Consider the following 25,853-nt stretch of genomic DNA (forward strand, 5'->3'; position numbering starts at 1 on the left):
ATCTGTTTAAATAGTAAGTACATATGTAGACATGTAGGCATAAGACAGGTATACAGTCTTAAAGTACATCTTGCTCCTGACCATTTGCTTTTGTATTTGCATATTACCATTTGAACTGGAGTGGTGTTTAATAGTAGAACTGGCTGGGGAAACCTGAGGCTAAGGAAGACACTTGGGTATTAGATTCTTATATTATTAAAAATGTTTAATTGAATTTAATTAATTTGAGATTGGCAGTCAGTATTTTAGTTGCTGTACAGGTTGTTATACCTCTCAGGGGGAACAAAGGGTTCTACTCTACAGTGCTAATTTGTGATTCACACCTTCCATACAGATGACTCCATTCTCTAGTATTTGTATCCACATGTGCCATGTGGTCTTTGACTTTGCCATATGAATGTGCTGGCTTTTTTCAGCTACAAAAATATATATTTTCATCCTTGTTTTGTAATAGATGAATTGTCATAGAATATTAACTGCCGGGAGGACCCTGATGTGACTCTTGTATGTCTGATAACAGTGTGGCAAGGCAAGGTTTCATGAATACATTCAGCAACATAGGGATTGTGCACATTGCACATTAAACAGAGCTGAATTCGGGGTTTCGCTATTGTTGGTACACTAAGAATTTAACTTGGTTTAAAGTACATAGATTGGCTACCAAATACCTTGTGCATCTCTTATCATTGAAAAGAGCAGGTAGTAAGGTTGGAAAATGAAAGGTGGAATCTGATTGGTTGCTATGTGCAAGTAAGCCAGTTCTACTTTACACCAGTTTAATAAATCTCCACCAAGATGCGTAAATCACCACAATAGGCCTCAAGTGCACATGGTGCTATTTTACTTCTGAACCCTCTCATACATTCATGAAAAAATAGTTCCATATGCAGGGTGTTTCTACAACCAGGAAACACACCATAATGATAAGAGGGGTTACTTTTCTCACTGGCACACAATGGACTCAACATATTGGGCACTCACTGTAATGGCATATCTGTGGAAAAATTAGCAATTTTCACTTTGCACCATCTGATGTGCATTAATGTCTGCAAAACACCTATGGGGTCAAAATGCTTACTTCACTCCTTAATAAATACCCTGAGGGAGGGGTGTCGTTTCCAAAATGGGTTCACTTCTCACGGGTTCCATTTATTATTTCACCCCAGAGCCTCTACAGTTGTCAGAAAAAGATGCATAAATCACCAAATAGGGACTCAAATGTGCACAGTGCTCTTTTACTTCTGAGCCCTGCTATTGTCCAGGAAAAATATTAGGGCCACATGTAGGATGCATAGCATAATGATAAGAGGGATTACTTTTAACAGTGGCATACGCTGTGCTCCACATATTGGGCACTGAAATGGCATATCTGTTGAAAAATGTCAATTTTCACTTTAAACCATCTGCTGTGAATTATCTTTTGTAAAACACCAGTGAGATGATCAAAATGCTCACTGCACCCCTTGGTAAATTCTGTGAGGGGTGTGGTTTCTAAGATGGGGTCACTTCTTGGGGGTTTCTTTTTTATATTATCTCAGAGCCTCTACAGTTGTTGGCCAGTGCTGTATAAATCACCAAACTAAGTCTCGAATGCACCTACTGCTATTTCTCTTCTGAACCCTACAGTGTTCCCAAAGAGCAGCTAATGACTACATAGTGGGCATTTTCATATTCAGGAGAAAATGGGTAACATATTGTGTGGTGCTTTTTCTCGTGTTACCTGTTGTAAAAAGGAAAAATCTGGGACTAAAGCAATATTTTATTTAAAAAAAATCATATTTTTCATTTTCATAGCCAAGTGTTTCTAAATTTTACGAAACACCTGTTGGGTCAAAGCACTTACTTCACCCCTTGAAAAATTCAATGGGGTTTTAGTTTCCAAAATTGGGTAATTTTTTAGTGTTTCCACTGTAGGGGTAATTCACGGTCTTTTCAAATGCGACATGGCACCCAAAAACCATTCCAGCAAAATCTGCCCTCCCAACTTCCATTCAGATCCTTTTATTTCCTATCGGACACCTCAGGAGTTAACAAAGTTTCTAAAATTGATTTTGAATAATTTGAGGGGTGTAGCTAACAAAATATGGAAATTTATGGTTGGTTTCTCCACTCAAAGTCACTTCAGAACTGAATTGGTCCTTAAAAAAGTATTTTTTTTATGTTCTTGAAAATTATAAAAATTCCTTCTAAAAGTCTAAGCCTTCCAATGTCCTAAAAAATAAAATCACATTTACAAAATGATGCCAACATAAAGTAGACATATGGCGAATGTTAATTAATAGTTATCTGTCTTGAAAGCAGAGAAATTATAATTTAGAAAATAGTAAATTTTTCCAAATTTTCTGTTAAAGTTTTGATTTTTTTTTACTAAATAAAGGTAAAACATATCCATCTGAATTAATCACTAACATAAATTACAATGTATCACAAAAAAAAAAAATCTCAAAATGGCTTTGATAAGTTAACTCATTCCAAGTTATCACTACATAAAGTGACACATGTCAGATTTGCAAAAATAGGTTTGGTCAGGAAGGTGAAAATTGTCTATGTCTTGAAGGGGTTTAAAGAATGAAATTTATTTGGTCTTGAGAACAGCAATCTTAAGGGATATGAATAACCTATATAAATATATAAATGGGCCATACAAAAAAATATGGTGAAAAGCGGTTCGACGTAAAATCCCCACAAAAGGAACGGGGGCACTGCTCCATTTGGAGAAGAAAAAGCTTAGTCTCCAATGGTCACAAGGCTTCTTCACCAGGTGGTCACGGTAGGAACAGTTGATAGTTTTCAAAAAGGCTTAGATGAATTCTTAGATTTAAATAACATTAAAGAATAAAGAGGTTGTCTGATAGGTACAGGACCCACCTATCTCCTAAATGGAATCCCAAAAATGGTGGATGGCGCACCGCGCATGTGCAGCCGCCCTCCATTTATTTATCTGGGGCCGGCGAAAATACCCGAGCCCTGTCTTGGCTATGTCCGTCGGGCCCATAGAAGTTAATGGGAGTGGTGACTGGTCATGCGCGGTGCGCTCCCATTCACTTCTATGGGGAGAGAGCTTGGGGGTGGCCGGATTGGGGTCCTCCAGCCACCACTTTGCCCGCTCCATTCTCGATATAGGTGCGGGTCCCAGTAGTGGACCTATCAGATAATCAGACAATGGGGGTATTTCCTAGTGGTATGCCCCCATTGTCTCAGATCAGAATACCCCTTTAACACTTATGAAAATGTGTAGAATCCTCCCTTTTCCTTAATTCACATCCTCACCAATCCCCTGGTTGAGGTTCATGGACTTATATCTTTCTTCCACCGTAATATTTTACCATATATTACTTACATCTTATGGTTTGAAAGTGAATATTCTATAAGCTGAAAAGTGTAACGTAAATCATTCTCCTCCAGAAAATGCCATAAGAAATGCTTTTTAGTCACAGGTCTTACTGGGATCTTCTAGATTTATAAACTCTTTTGCCTTTCATCCGTTTAACTTTGTCTTATTATAAATTCAGTTGTTTGCATTTCTTTTTTGTTTTTCAGACAACAGATTATTCTACCATGGCATCTCTAACTGGTGGCTTGGATGAAATGAAATCCAGTCTAACAAGTTCATCTTCAGGGGATTTAGGAGGAACTGTTCCTGGACACCAATCATATCCTATTGTAACAGGTAAGTCCACTTTATTAAAATAAACTTTCATTTGACACCTAATTACCGTATTTTTCGCCCTATAGGACACACCGGCCCATAAGACGCACCTAGGTTTTAGAGGAGGACAATAAGAAAAAAAATATTTTGAACCAAAAGGTGTGCTTTTGGTGGGTTTTGAACTAATGGTGGTCTGTGGATGACACTATTATGGGTGATCTCTGGATGACACTGTTATAGGGGATCTGTGGATGACACTGTTATGGGGGATCTGTGGATGGCACTGTTATGGGAGATCTGTGGATGGCACTGTTATGGGGGATCTGTGGATGGCACTGTTATGGGGATCTGTGGATGGCACTGTTATGGGGATCTGTGGATGGCACTGTTATGGGGGGATATGTGGATAACACTGTTATAGGGGATCTGTGGATGACACTGCTATGGGGGGATCAGTGGATGACACATATATAGCATCTTGTTAGACTGGATTTCATTTCATCCAAGTCACCAGCATCTTATGCTATATATGTGTCATCCACAGATCCCCCCCCCCATAACAGTGTCATCCACAGATCCTCTCCCCATAACAGTGTCCCTGTGTAAAATAGTGAATAACTCCAAATACAGGGGGTTAATGAAGCAGGCGGAGCAGGCGCGTGACGTAGTGAGTGACGTTACGCTGCCGCCCCCCGGCCGGCCTGCCTACCGAAGTTTCAAGTGAGTACCGTACTACATGGATTTCTCTATGCTGCAGAGGATCACTATAGTTTAAAACAGTGCCCATGCCTACACGTTACCTGTTAATACTACAGTGAGCGGTGCCTGGTGTAATAGAATACAGTGACTGCATCGGGCCCCTTTGCCATTACAACACCAGATGCCGGCCCCCACCCCTCCTCCCTCCCTGCGGATACACCGCCTGCCACGCAGTGTAAATGGTAATATTCGCCCCATAAGACTGAATTAATGTCACTGATATTTAGGATGCGCAAACGTTATACAGGAGGTATAGCGCAAGTAATGTCGCTGTCACCCACGGCTAATAAAAAATGACACTGAATTAATGTCACTGATATTTCGGATGCGCTAACGTTATACTGAAGATATATATCAGGTAATGTCGCTGCCATCAGCAGCAAAGAAATTTGACTGAATGTCACTGATATTTCGGATACGCAAACGTTATACAGGAGATGTAGCGCAGGTAATGTAACTGTCTGCATCGGACACTGTCTACGGAAAAAGTACACTGGATGTCACAGATAGTTTTAGGCTGTGCACACGTTAGACAGGAGATGTAGCGCAGATAATGTCGCTGTCTGCAGCGGCCAAACAATTGCAAGCTATGTAGCGCAGGTTGCGCTAAAAATATATATTGCTGCCAGATACTATAGTCCTTAAAAGGACTTTTGGGTCTCTTTAACAATTCCACGCAATTTAGCGCAGGTTGCACTAATAATTATATTGCTGCCAGATACAACAATAGTCCTTAAAAGGACTTTTGGGTCTCTCTAACAATTCCACGCAATTTAGCGCAGGTTGCGCTAATAATTATATTGCTGCCAGATACAATAGTCCTTAAAAGGACATTTGGGTCTCTAACAAGTTTTCTAAATAAAAATATTAGTATTTCAATCCCTACACTATCTGTCCCTTCTTCAGCACAGCTCTGCCTGACTAAGACTGAGCCGAACATGTGTCATCGGGTGCTATATAGCACCCGATGACGCGTTCCGTCCAGCCAATCACTGTAATGCCAGTAGCCAACATGGCTACGGAATTACAGTGAATGGCAGTACTTACCTAGCGTAGCAGCCAACAAACGTGCGGGGAGGAGTCTCGAGAATTGCGCTCGAGGACACGTGGTGTTCGGCCGAACACCGCGATGTTCCGAGCATAGCGATGCTCGAGCCGAACTAGTGTTCGGCCGAGCATGCTCACCCAACACTAGATACGACTTAATGTCATCTATTATAAATGGTGGATTCTCTGTTATCTATAAAAATGTGATATCTGTCATTGTAATCCTGCCTTGATGAGGTGACTGCTGTCAAGTTAACTGTATGTATTTTAGGCCAAGTGGCAGGTGTGTTTTCTGTTAACACATATCCTATAGTGACTTAAGACTTACTGGTAAGAATAAGGCATATAACATCTTATGTTAAAATAAAATGGGAGCCTTGTTGAATTGTGACCCCTCCATCCAAATTCTAAATTCTTGTATCACATAAAATATGAGATAATGCTCAAAGAGGCTGCAACACTCATTTATTCACATGGAAGGGATGGATCATTCTTAACCCCTTAGTGACCCCCCTAATGCCTTTTTACGGTGGTCACTAAGGGGCCTTAGGGTGGTCTAGTCTAAGGGCTGCACCGGTCCCCCTTGAGCCGCGGTCCTGCTCTAACATCCTGGACCGGCAGGAGTACCGATCTGGGCTGTTTAACGCTTTACATGCCACGTACAATGGCGCCCGCTGCATGTAAAGCACTGACATAGGGAGTAAATGCGATCGCGGGGTGCCGATGTGTGTAAAGGCAGGCTGGGGTCTTATGAAGGCCCCAAGCCTGCCTTGATTAGTTTCCAGCAGGTTGTGCCTCTATGGCGCAGCCTGCTGGTCAATGTCAGTATAGCACTGACATTAAAATGCAATGCACTATAAGGATAATGCATTGCATTTTAAAATCAATCTGAATATTGTCTGTTATAGTCCCCTTGTGGGCCTATTAAGTGGTATAAAAAAGGAAAAAAAACATTTATTAAATAAATAAAAATTCCATTAATAAAAAGTGATCAAAAAGGGTAATTTACTTCAAAATGATACTAATGAAAATTACAAATCGTCCGACAAAAATCAAGCCCTCACACAACTCCATAGAAAGAAAAATAAAAAAGTTATGGTTCTTGGGAAGCGGCAATGCAAAAAAAAAAAAAAAGTTTTTCCTTTTAAAAAAAGGTTTTTTTATTGCAAAAAAGCAGAAAAAGTAAAAAAAAAACTATATGTATTTGGTATCACTGTAATCGTACTGACCCAGAGAATAAGATATTATGTTATTTACACCAAAAAATGAACGCTGTAAAATTTCTAACGTAAAAACGCAGTGACAATATTGCTGTTTTTCCCATCTCCCTCCTAGAAAGAGTTAATAAAAGTTAATAAGAAGCTTATGTGTATCCCAAAATGGCGCCATTAAAAACTACAACTTGTCCCGCAAAAAACAAACCCTCATACAGCTATATAGACAAAAAATTTAAAAAGTTATAGCTCTTGGAAGGCAAAGATGAAAAAAGGAAGAAAAAACGCTTGGTCAGTAAGGCTCAAAACAGGCTGGGGTTAATCTAGTTCGTAGATAAGTGTAAAGATGCGTGTTGTGCCATCCATAGAATATATGTACACATTTAGTATCCCCGTAATTATAACAACGGGTGTGATTAATCTAAACCATTATTTTTGGTGATCTGATGGAAATACTAACAGATATGGTGCCTATAGATATGACATCTCAAAGTACAAGGCTTCATAGAGCTGTTATGGCTGCTAGAATACTAAGGGGAAAAGAAAATGATTTCCTTGTAGGAGCTGGTGTCGATCACTTCAGTGGGAGCAGCGCTGCAGTAACCACCATCGTCCATTACACAATGAACAAAGCTATATTATTCCAGTACCAGAGCTACTCCAGAACAGCTGATTGGTGGGGCGTTGGGTGTAAGACCCTTGACAATCTGATATTGATGACATATCTTAGGGCTAGTGTGTGTGTCCTACTCAAAACTCTCTCCAGAACCAGTGCAAAGCATGGGTAAGTCAGGGTGACTAGGTATTCAATCATAACTATGACTTAAGTCAGCACCTGCACTGCAGGAATAGTGATGGCCAGTTCGCAGTGTTCGCCCGCGAACACATGTGATCTGCCATAAAATGCAGCCGGTCTGAAATGAAATGCGGTCTCCGGGAGCAGGCAGTTCCGAGAACAGCCGCCGGGGGCCGTTCTCGGAACTGCCTGCTCCCGGAGACCGCATTTCATTTCAGACCGGCTCGCGCACAGGCACAGGTAAGGACTTACCTGTGCCTCGCCGGACTTGTCAGTTAAGATGGTAGATCGCATGTGTCGAACTGGCCATCACTGTGCAGGAACAGCTGGATGCCCAGGCTACTGTGCAGGAGCAGCACTCCCACATTTACCGTAGTTAATGTAGGGAAAGCTGCCTAAAATAGAGGGTTGTCCTAGTTTTTTTTAGGGTTGCCTGCAAGCAACTTTGCCTTGCTGTGGATTTACGCTATGGATTTCACACTTAGCTATGAAAAGGGTGAATTCGGTGGCAAAACTGCAGCATTACTACACTAAAATCCACAGCCAATTCCTCACAATTTGCAGCTGCAAATTTTCTGCTGCAGATTTTTCAATGCAGAATATTCACCAAGGAACAGCCAATTGTGACAGTACCCTTGTTCTTCTCACAGATGGTAGCTAGATGTTGGTAAGTGGGTGGTGGCAACCTGTGTCAGATAGTCTGTGAGTGTGGCAATATCAGAGATGATTAGGTCACACAAGGCCCGGTACGGGACACACAAAAATGGAGGGAGGCGGAGCAAACACTGTAAAGCTTGCCACTGGTCAGCCTTATTAGGTCTGCCTCTGAAGGGCGACTACCACACACTGAAAGAACTGATGCTTAGTAGTGTCAGGCCCTGTGATCCATCATGCCATGATGCTCCCATCAGGTGGCTGGCGGCTCTGGAACGTCTATTACAGTATTAATAACAGGAAGGAAATGAGGAAGAGGCCGGCGGTCCACTATGCATCGCCGCTCCAGGAATTTTTCTTGTTGTGTCTAATGCTTGTCCTCCCCGTCTTCATAAATGGCTCATGTATTATTAATTACAATGATACTTATTCTAAGGGAGATAAGAAAGCAAAGGTGATGCTGCTAGAAGATCCTAGTTCCCATTTTTTTTTTTTTACAAAGAGCGGCCTTAGATTGATAGAAAATAAAAGTAAAATATGTAAACTTTTCTAAATTACTATAAAAGTAGATAAGCACAAACTATTCATTTAGTAAATTAACTATGCAATATTAATAATATATAACATTTGTATTTGTCATCTCCACCCACAGCTGGCACGGACACTGATGCCATTGGGGGTCATTTAGAAATGCTGTATATCACGTCTGATATGGCAGGTTACAGACGTGCTGCACAGAGGGGAGGGAAGAGGAGTACCCTTCCACTAGGGAGAGGGAGTGGTGACCCCTAACTCACCTAGCACTGGCACCTGGCTGTCCTGATGTCCCTAGACGGGCTGCTAACCCGTACGCCGATCTAGTGCCTTGTCCCTGGCTTACCCTGAAATAAGCCCTAAGTAGTGAGTAGGGCGGTGGGAGCACTAGTCCTCACCACTGACCCTTAGGGTAACAACAGGGAAAGGATAAACAACACAAACACAATCAACAATCCCCGAAAGGAGACAACAACAACAGGAGTGAACCGGAGATACAACAGCTCCAGTTCCAATGGCTACAGTTGTCCACCTGAGGTCAGAATAGAAGATCTGGAAGGAAGGTCTATATCTGGCAACAAGGGAAGCAGAAAGGGAGAATATATAGTAGCTGATAGTGGCTGACAGAGAACAGCTAAAAGGAAAAGCTACAGATTATAAATGGGACAAAAAGGATTACAAACCTAAGCAGGAAAACCTGGACCGGAATCTATTCTCACCATTAGGTCATGGAGCGATCTCTTGAAACCGAGCGAGTAGCCACCTGCTGCGACCTTCTAACCCCAGGCACCACAGGGTCAGCGATAGGTCTTGACACCCTTGTGACACTGTATGTACAAAGATTTTTGTGCATACAGCAATTAGCATAAGAATTTGTGACTTTTTGCCTTTCTCTGTTGATCTCTCCAGGTATTTTTTAAGTGAGCATTGTGGCTGACATGTTTACTATCATTTACCCAATATCCTAAAATGATGATTAAAGGTTTTTTTGGGGACTTGTCATTGTCCAATATGATGGGGATCTGACACTCTGGACCCCGATCAATCAGCGGCACCATAAAATATGCAGTTGATGGAACCATGAATGGGAGCTAAGCTGCCCTAGAGCCAGAAACTAAACAATAGACAGAGCTTCCTGCAACTGTATAGTTTCTGACAGTGGCAGTTGCCCAAAATAGTTGAATGGTGGGTGGGGGTGTTGGACTCCCATTAATCTAATCCAATCTAATCTAATATTGATCTATCCTGGGGATAGGCCATCCATATCTAACCCCTGAAAAACCCTTTTACTGCTCTTTTCTGCATATGAAATGGAAGTGAGATAAGTAAATACCTGTTAGCAGTGCAGCCCTACTTGAGCAACATTTCCAGGTTAATCTGTAACCAAGACATAAACTAAAGTGATGCTTAACTCTAAAATGCTATCTGTACGATCCTCAGCACTATATATTAGCATTCATTAGTCCATGAAATATGTTGTATGTTGTAGCTTTGGGACTGAAAAGGCAATTTGGTTTATTTAGGTAAGAGGGAGCAGCAGCAATTTCCAGAGCGTAGTTATACTGACAAGATAGTCCACAGTAATTAAACATAGTTGGCTTAATTAATGGATAATTCCTTTAGTTCCATGGATAATACAGAGGCTTGTTTAATAATGTGGCACACTGCGCGAAAAAGTATTTACCCATAGAAACCAATTAAATAATAGCTGTCATTTTCCCACGGAATATTTGATTGTTCAGTATTAGGCTCCCTTCAGACGTCCGCAAATGGGTCCGCATCCGTTCCGCAATATCAGGAACGGGTGCGGACCCATTCATTCTCAATGGGGCAGAACGGGATGCGGAGAGCACACTATGGCTTTGGCCCCGAACATCCGGGCCGCGGCTCCGCAAAAAAATAAAACATGTCCTATTCTTGTCCGCAATTGCGGACAAGAATAGGCAGTTCTATGGGGGGTGCCGGCCAAGTGTATTGCGGATCCGCAATACACCACGGACGTGTGAATGGACCCTTATTATGTTCTGTCCTGTTAAAGCAGGGGCATGCACATTTCATTGGTCAGAATACCAGTTTATTAAATGGTATTTCTTTAAAGGGGCACTCCGGATTTTGATTCTGGTGTTTTGTCCTCAGCGATCCCCATCGATGAGCTGTATGAAGAGGCTATGGAACTCCATGAGTGCTTAGGCCTCTTCCTAGGCCAGTGACATCACTGTACATCAGTCATATGGCCTAGATGCAGCTCATCCCTATTCAAGTAAAGGTGGTGAGCTGTGATACCATGCACAGCCGCAATCAAATGGATGTCACGGTGCATGGTAAACTGTGAGGAGGCCACAGCAGCTTCCTCAAACAGCTGATCGGTGAGGGTGCTATGAGTCAGACCTCTGCTGATCTGATATTGATGACCTATCCTGAGAATAGGCCATCAATATGAAAATCCTGGAGAACCCATCTAAATGGACGCAATAACATTTTGACATAATGTACATTGAAGACTTGCGTTGCATTACATTGCATATTATCAATAGTCAACTAGGTGCCTGCAACTGTAGCTCTCCTTCAGGGCTCATTCAGATGACTGCACCGTGTTTTGCGGACCGCAAATTGTGGATCCATAAAACACAGATTTGTCCGGTGTGCATTCTGCAATATACAGAACGGGCGGCCCATTATAGAAATGCCTATTCTTGTCTGCACAGTGTGCTGTCTGCATCTTTTGCGGCCCCATTGAAATTAAGGGGTCTTCACCTGTTCTGGAAAATTGCGGAACGGATGAGGACCCATTCATACGGTCGTGTGAATGAGCCTTGAGAATGGAATCATACTGTTGTGGCAGCATTGTCTGCTAAATATGAGGCAGCAGGAGATGCTACTGCTGCTAATGCTGCTATATTACATTTGTAACGCTCTACTCAAAGAGGCATAAAATATAAAAAAAACGTACATATTGATTTATTTATTTTCAGCCTCCATGATGTTTGGCATTTAGATTATCTGATCCCAGATGAGATTTGTAGGATTCCACAGATTGTCAGTTTCTCACTTCATTCCTATCGGACTCACAGGCTATGATAGGAATGAAAGAAAAAACGGACTTCTTGTTCACACAGTCTACGCTTCTTGACGGGCTTATTCACTTGGCATGAAGCCCATACGGCTGTGCATGGAGGCTATGTGGCTCCATAGTACAAAGCTGCATGGCCTCTGTGCACACTCATACTGGATCTATTAGGCTGGGTATACTCAGAGATATTCTCCCCAAGAAGCAGCGCTAAAATAAACTGAATGATAAGTGAGTCCAAGTTTGTGATCAATCACCTAAGTAGATAACATGAGACCTGCCCTTGTCCCTGAGTATCAACAAGCCTAAGGATGCAATGCGAAAGTTTGAGGATGGGTACTTTGCTCTGCTTGGAAATTTGGGTGAAAATTCTTTAAAACATATGCAATGTGTGAATCAGAATTAGGGCAAAGGTTGTATATTAGTGTATAATCCAGTGTTGCAAATTTACTAATATTGTGTAATATTTCCACCATAAATTTAGGCTACTTTCACATTAGCGTTTTCAATTTCACTATTAAGATCCGTCATAGGATCTCAATAGCGAAAGAAAATGCTTCAGTTTTGTCCCCAGTGCAGTGCAGTCCATAGCGCGCTGCACTGATGAATGGTAGGAAAAGCCTAATGCATATTGGTACACCATAGACTTTTTCCAGGGCGTGGGTGCCCACAGAAAGGGCTCTAAGTGCCAAAGGTTCGCCACCACTGGTCTAGATGGTCTACAGATGTATTCCAGCATCATGCTTTATTATAAATTCAGGGCATCTTTGGACACTTTTGTCTAACTTTTGCACCAACTATTGCGTGGCCTCATTCCATATTTTGGAGCAATTTTGGCACATGTTTGCAAATGTTAAGTTATACCCCTTTCAGGATAGGCCATGCACCTTTTTAAAACACACAATAAATAGGTGCAAAGACACCAGTTTTTGGTACATATTAAACCAGAATTCTGAGGCATTTATAAATCTCCTCAAGTGTCTGTAATATATATTATAAAACATCTGCATTCTCAGAATAGTACATTTTGAAGGCTACAAAATACACAACACAATAAGAATATAAGAATATTTTCAACCCCCCTGAAAATTTTCCCACCCATTTAAACAGAGAAATATACTACATTCGTTTTGAGCACAAGCAAAACATTAGAACAAACTGCTTGGCATGTCTACGTCTTCATCTTTCTGTTAAGTATCCCCCTACTTAGTGGTAAAAATTAGATTTTTTGGAGAACTTGCACGCTATTTGTATTTTTCTACCACATTAAATATTAAGTTACAAAAGAGAGAGTGAGAAAAAACCTCTTGCTGCCACGGTTCATAAACGCGCTCTCTATTTGCAAGGCAATGACTTGAGCCCACTTCATTACAGCCACAGTCAGCAGTTTTATAAGATGTTTGATTGTTATTAATTACCTGCGGATGCATTTCCAGCCCCAACTTGCTGACTTCAGCTTGCTTCTTATCACGTTGTGAGGACAGAGTAGGAAAAGAACTGACACTATCACAGGGCTACTGGAGAGGAGATTGACAAACCCGAGTAGACTATATCCCCAGTCACTGTGAATTAGCAGATTCCCAAATACTGACATTTACTTTTCAAGAGCAGAGATGTCTGAGGTCCCCGAGACCAATAAGACGCCAGCATTACCTACAGCACTTTACATGCTGATAATTGTCTTTTGTTGGATACAAATGCCTCTCAGGAAGCACTGATTCTACCTGAGGATATGCAACTGTTAGGTAGTCTTTAGGGCAATGATCCCTGGGGAACAAATATGCAAAATAGCTCTCTTCTGGAAGAAAGAACAAAACTGTCTCTCTAGTGCTTTTTTAGGGGCAAATATCTGTCTGACCCTTTAAAAATGCTTGAAATATGATTTGGCTTATCAGTCAAGCCATCTGTGACAATAAATGGAATGTCACAGATGTTTAGCGTTGAAAACTGAGTTGAGCATTGTTATATAGAAGGCAATAGATTTATTACTGGTACAGGAGAACTATATGGCAGATGTAAAGATAGTCCTCTTCCCTCAGATCTTACTTCTAGATGTTTTATTCCTTGTAGAGGGGAACTATGTGGCAAATTCAAAAACAGTCCTCTTCCCTCACATTTTGCTTCTATACGTTTTATTCCTTGTAGAAGGGAACTAGAGGGCAAATAAAAAAAACGACCGCTTCCCTCACATCTTGCTTCTAGAGGTTTTATTCCTTGTGGAAGAGAACTAGATGGCAAATGCAAAGACAGTCCTCTTCCCTCACATATTGCTTCTAGAGGTTTTAGTCCTTGTAGAGGAGAACTAGATGCAAATGCACAGACAGTCCTCTTCCCTCACATTTTGCTTCTATACGTTTTATTCCTTGTAGAAGGGAACTAGAGGGCAAATGTAAAAACAGTCCTCTTCCCTCACATCTTGCTTCTAGAGGTTTTATTCCTTGTGGAAGAGAACTAGATGGCAAATGCAAAGACAGATCTCTTCCCTCACATCTTGCTTCTAGAGGTTTTATTCCTTGTAGAGGGGAACTAGATGGCAAATGCAAAGACAGTCCTCTTCCCTCACATATTGCTTCTAGAGGTTTTAGTCCTTGTAGAGGAGAACTAGATGCAAATGCACAGACAGTCCTCTTCCCTCACATTTTGCTTCTATACGTTTTATTCCTTGTAGAAGGGAACTAGAGGGCAAATGTAGAAACAGTCCTCTTCCCTCACATCTTTCTTCTAGAGGTTTTATTCCTTGTGGAAAAGAACTAGGTGGCAAATGCAAAGACAGACCTCTTCCCTAACATCTTGCTTCTAGAGGTTTTATTCCTTGTAGAGGGGAACTAGATGGCAAATGCAAAGGAAGTCCTCTTCCCTCACATCTTGCTTCTAGAGGTTTTAGTCCTTGTAGAGGAGAACTAGATGCAAATGCACAGACAGTCCTCTTCCCTCACATTTTGCTTATATACGTTTTATTCCTTGTAGAAGGGAACTAGAGGGCAAATGTAAAAACAGTCCTCTTCCCTAACATCTTGCTTCTAGAGGTTTTATTCCTTGTAGAGGAGAACTGGATGGCAAATGCAAAGAAAGTCCTCTTCCCTCACATCCTGCTACTAGAGGTTTTATTCCTTATAATGGGGAACTAGATGGCAAATGAAAAGACAGTCCTCTTCCTCCACATCTTGCATCTAGAGGTTTTGTTCCTTGTACAGTGGAGGAGAACTACCGTAGATAGCAAATGCAAAGATAGTCCTCTTCCCTCACATCTTGCTTCTAGAGGTGTATTCCTTGTAGAATAATATGGCAAATGCAAAGACAGTCCTCTTCCCTCACATTTAGCATCTAGAGGTTTTATTCCTTATGGAAAAGAGCTACATGGCAAATGCAAAAACAGTCCTCTTCCATCACATCTTGCTTCTAGAGCTGACCATCTTGGTCCATTGGCCTTTCTGAATGCCTAATCTTTCTAAATAATGGAAATGTTTTCTTATGAAGCAAGTCTTTTTCATCATAGTCTAATCTCCTACTTTTGGTAAATCATTTCTGGATTAATATGGATTCCTGTGGCCCTCTCAGGCCAACACAATCCATTGGCCTTGCCTTGAATGTTTTGTTAATTGAGTAGTGTTACATGTTTCTTCTTCAGGAAATGCACTTTTTGCTTTATTGTGATGGTGTTGAAAACACATAATTACACAATAGACCTGCAGCAATTATACCTTATTATAGGAAGCTTACGTGAAGTTTCCATGTGTGAAACAAAAAATTACTTGATCAAATGACCTCTAGCACAACCTACAATCACTTTCCTGCCACATTTTGACAGTAGTAGTCCAATGAAGACATGCACATGTTAATTAAGATAAAGACTCACTGAAATCATATGCATGCAGAAAACATGCTAGAATAATTATGGAAATTGCATTGCAATTATGCTAATGAGATATACCACTGAGGTGTGAGAATCCTGCACCTAAGCAAGATGACATTTTCTGCTTATGTCTAAAGACACCTTTAAACCTTTTACACTGAGTAATGTAGGACTAGACCTTGACGTTGACTGTAGAGTCCAAAACATGGTAATTTCTGTTTCTGTTTTTCTTAAAACTGTGATAAAAATGAATTATTTAAAAAATAATCTTAGTGAATGATTTCTCAGTAACACATCAAGTATGACACCGCTAGGTATATTTATAAAATATTCTTTGGGCTAGATTTTCTAAAATTTAATGTAGTCACAGCTGTAAATTTCAGAACTTTGTGATGAAAAAAATACATTGATCCACAATATGCATTAACATTCATTCTCTATGTGACAATACAGATTTCATCCATTTAAAATGAAAGCAAAATAGGGCAAGAAGAAAGGGAAAGGCGCTCATAGCGTAGTAGGTATAGATTGAGAGATGTCGATTTTGATGATTAGGCTTACCTTGTATTGTTGTGCAAGCACAGGCACAACACTAGTGCAAGCATAGGCACAACACTAGTGTAAGCAAGGTATAGACAAAAGGTCAGTGCTGCCGGTGTCGTTCAATCCTCATTTTAAGGGGTTGCCGGCCCTGAGGAGGAGTGTGAATCAATCATAACAGGAAAAAAAGAGGGCGGGAAGCAGCCCACGTGACAATGACACTTCTTCGGCGCAACTTCACGACCACGAGGATGTATAAAAATATTTTTTATTTATAAAAGATGACAACATGTTTCTGAGCGTCAGAGCTCCTTTTTCAAGTATGTAATGCTGGGCCGGAGTATGAGTGAGCGGGGTGTTACAGATTTGAAAAAGGAGCTCTGATACTCCGAAATGCATTGTCATATTTTAGAAATAAAAATATATTTTTATACATCCTCGTGGTCGTGAAGATGCGCAGAAGAAGTGTCATTGTCACGTTGGCTGCTTCCCGCCCGCTTTTTTCCTGTTATGATTTAAAATGAAAGGGAAAAACCTTATGAGTTGACATTTGTGGACATTTCCTTTGCACTAGCTTTAATTATCCCCCCCTCCCCCCTGCAGTGGTTGATAAAAAAAAGGGCCAAAAGCCATTAGAAGCTATCTATAGTCAAAAAGTTTTCTGATCAATGTGAAATTATTGAAATGTTTTATGGTATCTATATGATATCTATAATATTTTTGATATATCCATCTATTTATGATATTAATGATATATTTATCATATACTGTTTTATAGATCATACTTGTTAAGCAGAAAGGGAACCTGTCACCATTGTCACCATGAAAATGCAAAGCAATCTGTGGGCCACATTTTATAGAGCAGGAAGAGCAAATTTATATACAGTATAGTTTTATGGGAAAGATTCAGTATAACTTGTGTAAAACCACCATATTTATTGACAATTCATGTTTAAAAATTGATTAAGCCACATAGAAGGTGAGCCCACATGCAGAGCATACATATCAGCAAATGTAATACAGGCAAGTCCCTACATCAGAAATACTGCAGCAAGGCTGACCCACCACTCCTGACGCACGTTTTGTCTGTCTAAGCTGACTGCTTGGGACCCCTGTTATAGTGAATGATGAGGGCGAGGTTGATAAAGGTAACATTCAAAACTCATTTAATAAACTGTTAGTGTACCTGAGGAAGTGCCCAGTTTGGGCATTAACCATGTTAGTAAAGCCTATTATTTTTTTATTTTAGGCACATTTTTTATTTTCTGTCTGGTATGACAGCATTTAGAAAAACTGTTTTAGAAATAACCCTGCAGTTGTTTTATAGTAGCGCTGCTTACTAATTTAAATGTTTTTTTAAATAGTGGTGGTCTGTGGTGGCAAGCAGCTGGTGGGGGCCCAGAGCCATTGCTCCATTTGCCTTAACAATAATCAACCCCTGATTATATTGAAAATGATCTGAATATTAAAAGGGACTTCTTGAATTTAAAAATGAATGGCTTATTTTTAGGTCGTAGACCACTAAGAATGGGAAAAATGAGATAAAGGGCTCCTTTATATAATGCCATTACCAACTGCCATTTAAGTGTGGGTAATTGATCCCATGCAATGTGCTCATGATGATACTTATTTGCTGGTGCGTTCACCTTTATTACAGACTGTCATTCATAAAAAATAGTGGTAGCTTCATATAAAGTTAAGAGATAGATGTGACAAAGGTGTGCAGAATGAACTGCATAGATATTCAATTAAAGAATTTAATGAAGAAAATTACTGCACTCCTCTGGGATAAAAGGATTTGATCCAACATTTTCAAAGCAAGATACTCCAAGGAAATTTCAAGAAAACCCAAAACAGAAAGAAGCCTTCAGTCCGGGGGGAGTTATTAACAATTTATATTATCTATTTGCTTTTCTCTCAGGCTATTTCTCCCCAATTTGACTGCTATCTATTTTATCCATTCGAGTATTAGGTACTTTTTATTTCTTTTGTAATCTATAGCTACTTACAAGTCGTAGTACTTTTTCTGACTTGTGATCAATCTCCTTTGCTTATAACTCTATATCCCTTTCAACATTTTCCATGTCTTTCCTTGTATGTATCGTATAATACAAATGATTGACAACCTCGGCAGCAAGAAAATAAAGCAAAACAATAAATGAAGTTTAGGTGGATCGCATATAACTGTATTTTTTAAAAGTAAAAGAAATTTTTAAATTTAAAGGGGCTTTCTCATCTCTACAATTTCTGTTTCAAATCAACCAGGTGGGGATCTACTCATGGCTGTGGTTCCTACTCCAGAAATAATAACCTGCAATTGCTGGATTATGTAATACATAGGACCTGGTCCAGCAGAGTTGCTTTTTGTTAGTGGCACTCTACCCTGGGCCATAGAGGGCTACAAAGAGCCCTTCTATGACATTCTGTACTCTAATAGGCACACAGTAAAGATTTGTTGACATAAGACTAACCCTTTGATTAGACACATCCTCTCATTGCTTCCTTCTCATCCCCTTACAAGTTGCCATGTGTACATGTAGTCCACTGTATGCTTTGGTGCTACTAGCCGAAGGTTGCTATATTATGTTGTGCCACGTGGGCTAATAGTGCAGTAGACCTCTCCTCATACTATGCCGCCTTTAAATAGGACAACTTGTTCAAGTGATTTAAAGGGGTTGACACATCTCAGACATTGAAGGCATATTGCTAGGATATGCTATCAATGGCAGATAGGTGCCAGTCCCACCACTGGGACCCGTTCCTATATCTAGACCCGACCCTTGAAAGTAAAAAGAGAGCATCTGTGCATGTGCGGCCACCCTCTATTCACCTCTATGGAGTTCCAAAAATAGCAGCGTGCTGGCTCGGCTAGTTCTAGTAGTTCCATAACAGTGAATAAAGTGGTGGCTGCATTCACGCTGCGTAATCTCCATTCACCACTATGGGAATTTCAAAAATAGTCCAGTGGCAGTCCCGTTCTGGAGATAGAAGGTCCCAGAGGTGGGACACACCTATCTGACATTGATGGTTTATCCTAGTGATATGCCATGGAATGAATGGCGCTTTGATAATAAATAATAATAATAAGACAACCCCAGAATTATAACGCAGAATTTTGTAGCTGCTTTTTGATGACAAGCTTAGAGAGGCGAGAAATGCTGCTGTTCACAAATGTAAGATTAGGAATAATGCTATAAAATTCTATACACGTAGATGGAAAAAATGTAACATACTAGATAATGATCTGTTCTCTTTAACCCTGATATACCCTCTGGGAAAGAGCCAAAGTACTGTAATTCTGTAATGGCCATTTATTTTAGAATTGTAGCCTCTCATATGACCTGTGGCTTTTATGACCCATATTTGATGATCATTACACACAGCTAAATACTGTACCTTTCACTTTTATAATACCACAGAGGTGATTGTTCTTTATGAGCTAATATCTATATTGCTAAATAAACATTTCACATCACCTCATATGTTCTCTAGTAATTTGCAATTATCTATCTATCTATCTATCTATCTATCCATCTATCTATCTATCTATCTATCTATCTATCTATCTATCTATCTAATATCTCTCTATCAATTTATCTAGACCTTCTTTATTTACTCATATGCAAGATTTTAACCTAAAACAATGAGACCTTTCTCAAGCTTGGCCTCATTGTGTTGGGTCAAAACATTGCATATTGGTGAATAAAGAAGGTCCACCTTTTCACTTTACTTGGAGTGCCTCCCTTGGAGGCACTTGAAGTCTTATAATGTAGGACATAGGAAGCATCATTGGCAAAAACAAGGGGTGTGGTTAGTGTCACATGATCTTTTCTGATGATCTGACATCTGGCTTGTTTTTGGATTATCACTTTTTCTGTTGTTCTTGCTTATGTCTACTCTCCTGCTAACCGACCCTGGCTTGTCTCTGGTTTACTGCATTCATCATGTTAGTCTCTCCTTGTTTTTGACCCTGCTTGCATACTCCTCATTGTGCCTCCCTGATCACTCTGGAAAATCTGCTACTAGTGTACATGTACTACTAGTTATCAGCTCTGAAGATGTATCCTAGGTTCCTAAGAGCCAAGTCCCTCCTACCTTTCTGCAGACTCTGGTTAATAACTGGGGTAACCTTAGTTTCATACTACCTGGAATGGTTTTGAAAGGCTGGTAGCAGTTTTAGGGTTCACTGGCAGTGGTCCAGATTATGACCCTAGTACTCCCTAACATCACCATTCAGCAGTCTATAAAATGTGACTTGAGGGTATAAGAGACTTTTTAACACCCTAACTGAAGCACAACTTAATTTTTTATCATTTTACATTATTATGAGTTCAAGGGAGATTATATCCATCTCCACATTATTTACTGCTCTTACCGTTACTTAATATGCATGTTTGATTTTGCTTTGCTGTTATAGAGAAAATAAAGTTGAAGGGGTATTCCCACCTTAAAGTACTTTCACACTTGAGTGATCCGGCAAGCAGTTCTGTCGCCGGAACTGCCTGCTGGATCCGTCAAAACGTATGCCAACTGATGGCATTTGTAAGTCTGATCAGGATCCTGATCCATCTTACAAATGCATTGAAATGCCGGATCTGTCTTTCCAGTGTCATCCGGTAAAATGGATTTGGCATTTATTTTTTTCACATTTTTTTCGGTCTGCGCATGCGCAGACGGGAAGGACGGATCAGGCATTCCGGTATTCTGAATGCTGGATCCGGCACTAATACATTCCTATGTAAAAAAAAAGCCGGATCCGGCATTCAGGCAAGTGCTCCGTTTTTTTTGGCCGGAGATAAGCATGCTGCGGTTTTATCTCTGTCCAGATAAGTCCAAAAACTGAACTGAAGACATCCTGATGCATCCTGAACGGATTGCTCTCCATTCAGAATGCATGGGGATAAAACTGATCAGTACTTTTCCGGTATTGAGCCTCTAGGACGGAACTCTATGCCGGAAAAGAAAAACGCTAGTGTGAAAGTACCCTTAGACTTTTATTTCAAACCCACAGGATATGCCATCAATGTCTGAAATAGGGGACCCCCATTCTGGAGGTAAATGAAGATCCCAGAAGTGGGACCCACATCTATCAGACATATCCTGTGGATATGCCATAAATGTTGACGTAGACGTAGATATACATTTCTGTTTAGAATGTTCTAGATAGAAGTTGGATTATGAATCTGAATTCTCTGCGAAGTATGAGTGCCCTAGCCAACAGTCAAATCTATTTTGCTGCATTAATAGGTTTTACTGGCACGACTGACAATTTTAATTGCTTGTTTTCTGTCCGGTCGATAAAAGACACGTCACTAACTGCTTTATACTTTCACACCTCACTTATTTCATGAATATCGCTAAGTAGTTTATGGGTAGATGTTGACTCCTGTGCTTACTGGCCAAATGAATTCTGTGCTCATGGTATGACCTGGTATAATTCCAGGTACAGGCTTCATTCACTTACTAAAGAGCTTCAATAACATCACACTTTAATTTGCATATCTATCTTCTATCTATTATCTATCTATCTATCTATCTATCTATCTATCTATCTATCTATCTATCTATCTGTCTGTCTGTCTGTCTGTCTGTCTGTCTGTCTGTCTATCTATCTATCTGACTACTGATATAGTCTGTATTATGAACACTTGAGTGCAGGGGGATGTAAAACATTTGTTAATAATTACGTGAGCAAGGTGTTAAACTGAGTCCACTAATTTTCCTTTACCAGACCAGGTCTTGGCAGTGCATACAGGGCTAATCTGAGTATTCAGAATACAAGTATGACGGGAATATTTATTTGCTATCTCGTTAAGGTCACAATGTACATTATGTGAATAAAGCTATTTTTCACAATCACATTAGGTTTGTGATGGGCTTTTTTGTACCACAAGAAAAAACCTGCTTCCTAAAGGATTTCTTTGTTTGACCTTTGTAATTATTCCTGTTCAGTCTTTCTTCGTGGTTGCTTTTCCCCCCCTTTTGCTAAAACTCTAACACTCTCTCCAGTGTATTAAGCATGTGAGTGAAATTGATGACTACAAAGTCTGTGGTCTTTATTATGATGAATGGCTTTCACTGCTAAACCTTTTATTGTCTGTGATTTGAGAAGAAGGGGAAACTGATTTATCATGGCTGACTGTCATACAGTTTAATACAGTTATAAATCCTGACGTCACTGACTGCTGGCCAAAATAGAGAGAACAGCAGCTGGGCACTTGCCCTTCAGCCTGTGTTTGTATAATTTTTGTGGCAAAAAGTATCACTTTTGCTATTATTATTGTACACTGCACATTTCAAAGACATACTGTGACGCAGTGACAGGTCTCATACAAGATAGAGGTGTAGAAGGGGGGTGGAAAGCTGAGGGGCCACGAGGCTGAGAAAAGCCGGTCCTAATACCGTGTTGGTGAACTGCGCTCTATAGGTGAGATACATCACCTGTATTAGGTAGAGCCCAGACTGGCAGGTTTTTATTTTCGTGTTTATGTTTGTGATGGTGCTGAAGTGCCAAAATAAAGCACCTTTTGGACTTGAACCCCGTTGTCAGAGGAGACATCTGTGACTGCGACCCCCTAAGAGAGACCGATCCCTTACAATACTTAAAGGGTTTATGTATGGCAAAAAAAAAATACTCTCCTTTTACCTGTCCCTCTGCCAATGCAACAGTGATGAAATGTTGAATGTTTAAGTAATTGCTGCAGCCAGTCACTGGCCTCAGTAGTCACAAGCCATTCAGCCACACGTGACTGATGAGACAATTGACAATAAATGTGATGTCATTGCCGCAGGACCTCGAGGATTGAAGCAGCACTGCTAGAGTTGCATGACCTTTAAAGGGTAAGTAATGTTTTTGTTCTTTATTTTATATATACATTCCCGCTCTGTGCCAGTTTTTTTTTATACTGGACAACTCCTTTAAATAATTGACACCTCCAAATAGTAACCACTTCATGCAGATAATAAATAAGTAAGTATCACAGATATTCTTATTGCCACTATCATTTTGTTTTATGGGAAAAAATAAAAAACTGAAAGTAGTGAGATGAAGCAAGGTTTTACAAAAGTTAATTTTGAGAACTTTTGACATAACACAAATGCAATTCAAACAATTATAGTGTATAATGATATTTTTGTAGCTAGATGCAGTGCAAGGTTTATGAGTTAACCTGAGCACCATTTAGCAAGTAATGTCCTGACGTGCCTGGTTCTCCATCACCCTTGCAGCTGAGGCCATTTTAAAGCACTGAACCATACAGACCCAATCTCAACCATACAATTATGCAAAAATAGATATACGTGAGACCATAAAACGGCATTCATGCTGTAAGCTTGCCCATTGTAGCTTTATAAACCCCCTTTTTATGTTCATTTACATGGCCCTAAAGACAGCATCACTCAAGCATTGTTGTTGGCATTAGCCTGTCATGAGTTTGGATGGAGTGATATAACTAAGGTATGAAGATGCCTACAGGAAATGTTTGTCGTATGGTTCCTACCATGATAAACTGCAGTAGATATATAAGGCTTCCATCACCGTCACAATTGTGGAACTAGCTAAAAGTTGAACATTTGTTTTAAAAGGAGTCTGTCACCAGGAAATTCTTGGTTAGACCAGGTACAATGCCTTGTAGGGCTAGCTCAGCCAAATGTAATGATACCTTTTTATTCCGGAAAAATACTTTTAATCCATATGCAAATGAGCAGTTAAGTGCATTGAGGGTGTGCCCAAGCCACTTTGTGCACCCTTTCTCCTCCTACTTCTTCTGCCAGACCTTCCCTCTCCTTCTGTCCAAAAAATAAAAAAATGGAGACAGCACGTCCAAAAGGCGGAATTTAATTCCAGATGCAACGTTTCGGCTTAGTGATAGCCTTTGTCAAAGGTTATCACTAAGCCGAAACATTGCATCTGGAATAAAATTCCGCCTTCTGGACGTGCTGTCTCCATTTTTTTTATTTTTTGGACATCTATGAGTTGTTATTTTTGGGGGGCTTTTTACTACTTCCCTTGGAGACAAGCACCCGCAGCATTATTACTAAGGAGTGCTGTTCACCCATGTTTTTGCTTCCCTCTCCTTCCTGATTAACAGAGCCAGTAGAGATGACTATGCAAGAACCCAGTCCTGTCAATCAAAGGGAAGTGGGAGGGGTTAGCTGAGGAAGCTGAAGGTGCAAGACTGCAAAGAGTGGCTTGAACCCACCCTCTTTACACTTTTTTACTAATTTGCATATAGATTAAAATAACGTTTTCTCTAGAATGAAGTAATGGATAGCTAAGTGAAAGGCGTCATTACATTCAGCTAAATTAGCCATACAAGGCACTGTGACAGACTTTTCTCATACCCAAAATTTTGTACTGATATTATTATATATCTTGATGCCGTTACATAGAATTAATAACTTTCTTGCTGCTTGCAGAATTCTGAGAACTGTACAGATGGCCCAATTTTAGACCCCTTGCAAACTTCTGTGTTAGCAATGAGGTTTCGACAACAGGGAGCTTCATCCTATTCTTCTCTTTCTCCTACTCAGAAGGGAAGGAGAGACAGAATATCATAATCCATTACACCACAATATACACTTCCTGTCCCCAAAAAAATTGCCACCTGGCACTTGGCATGCATCAAGCAGAGAAAACATCTAAGGAGATTGCAGAATCTACTAAAATTGGGTTAAGAACTATCCAACGCATTATTAAAAACTGGAAGGATAGTGGGGACCCATCGTATTCGAGGAAGAAATGTGTCAGGAAAAAAATCCTGAATGATTGTGATTGGCGATCACGTAAACGTTTGGTGAAATCAAATCAAAGAAAAACAACAGTAGAACTCAGGGCTATGTTTAATAGTGAAAGTAAGAGCTTTTCCACACGCACAATGCGAAGGGAACTCAAGGGATTGGGACTGAACAGCTGTGTAGCCGTAAGAAAACCACTAATCAGTGAGGCAAACCAGAAAAAAAGGCTTTAATTTGCTAGCGAGCATAAAGATTGGACTCTGGAGCAATGGAAGAAGGTCATCTGGTCTGATGAGTCCAGATTTACCCTGTTCCAGAGTGATGGGCGCATCAGGGTAAGAAGAGAGGCAGATGAAGTGATGCACCCATTATGCCTAGTGCTTAATGTACAAGCCTGTGGGGGCTGTGCTATGATCTGGGGTTGCTGCAGTTGGTCAGGTCTAAGTTCAGCAACAGTATGTGCTCCAAGAATGAGCTCAGATGACTACCTGAACACACTGAATGAACAGGTTATTCCATCAATGGATTTTTCTTCCCTGATGGCACAGGCATATTCCAATATGACAATGCCAGGATTCATCAGACTCAAATTGTGAAAGAGTGGTTCAGGGAGCATGTGACATCATTTTCACACATGGATTGGCCACCATAGAGTCCAGACCTTAACCCCACTGAGAATCTTTGGGATGTGCTGGAGAAGGCTTTGCGCAGCAGTCAGACTCTACCATCATAAATGCAAGATGTTGGTGAAAAATTAATGCAACACTGGATGGAAATAAATCTTGTGACATTGCAGAAGCTTATCGAAACAACGCCACATCGAATGGGTGCCGTAATCAAAGCTAAAGGCGAGCCAACAAAATATTAGAGTGTGTAACTTTTTTTTTTGGTGGCGACTTTTTTTTTGGACAGGCAGTGTATAAGCTACTAAATAAATGCAATGGTCACAAAATTAGAAGGCCTATAGAAGAGGTCATAAAATTCCCTAGCAACTATTGTTCAGA

The 25,853-nt window shown here is 40.3% G+C and overlaps 1 protein-coding gene across 3 annotated transcripts in view; it reads left to right on the forward strand.

The window, feature by feature from the left end:
* PAX5 (paired box 5) overlaps positions 1–25,853 on the forward strand; it is a 264,529-nt gene that overhangs the window by 167,890 nt on the left and 70,786 nt on the right. For all 3 annotated transcript variants that reach the window (XM_040417363.1, XM_040417364.1, XM_040417365.1), the window contains exon 8: positions 3,541–3,670. In XM_040417363.1, coding sequence (XP_040273297.1) covers positions 3,541–3,670 — 130 coding nt within the window. The remainder of the gene's footprint in view (positions 1–3,540; positions 3,671–25,853) is intronic.

Source organism: Bufo bufo, chromosome 2, assembly GCF_905171765.1.
Source record: "Bufo bufo chromosome 2, aBufBuf1.1, whole genome shotgun sequence".
NCBI classification, from domain to species: domain Eukaryota; kingdom Metazoa; phylum Chordata; class Amphibia; order Anura; family Bufonidae; genus Bufo; species Bufo bufo.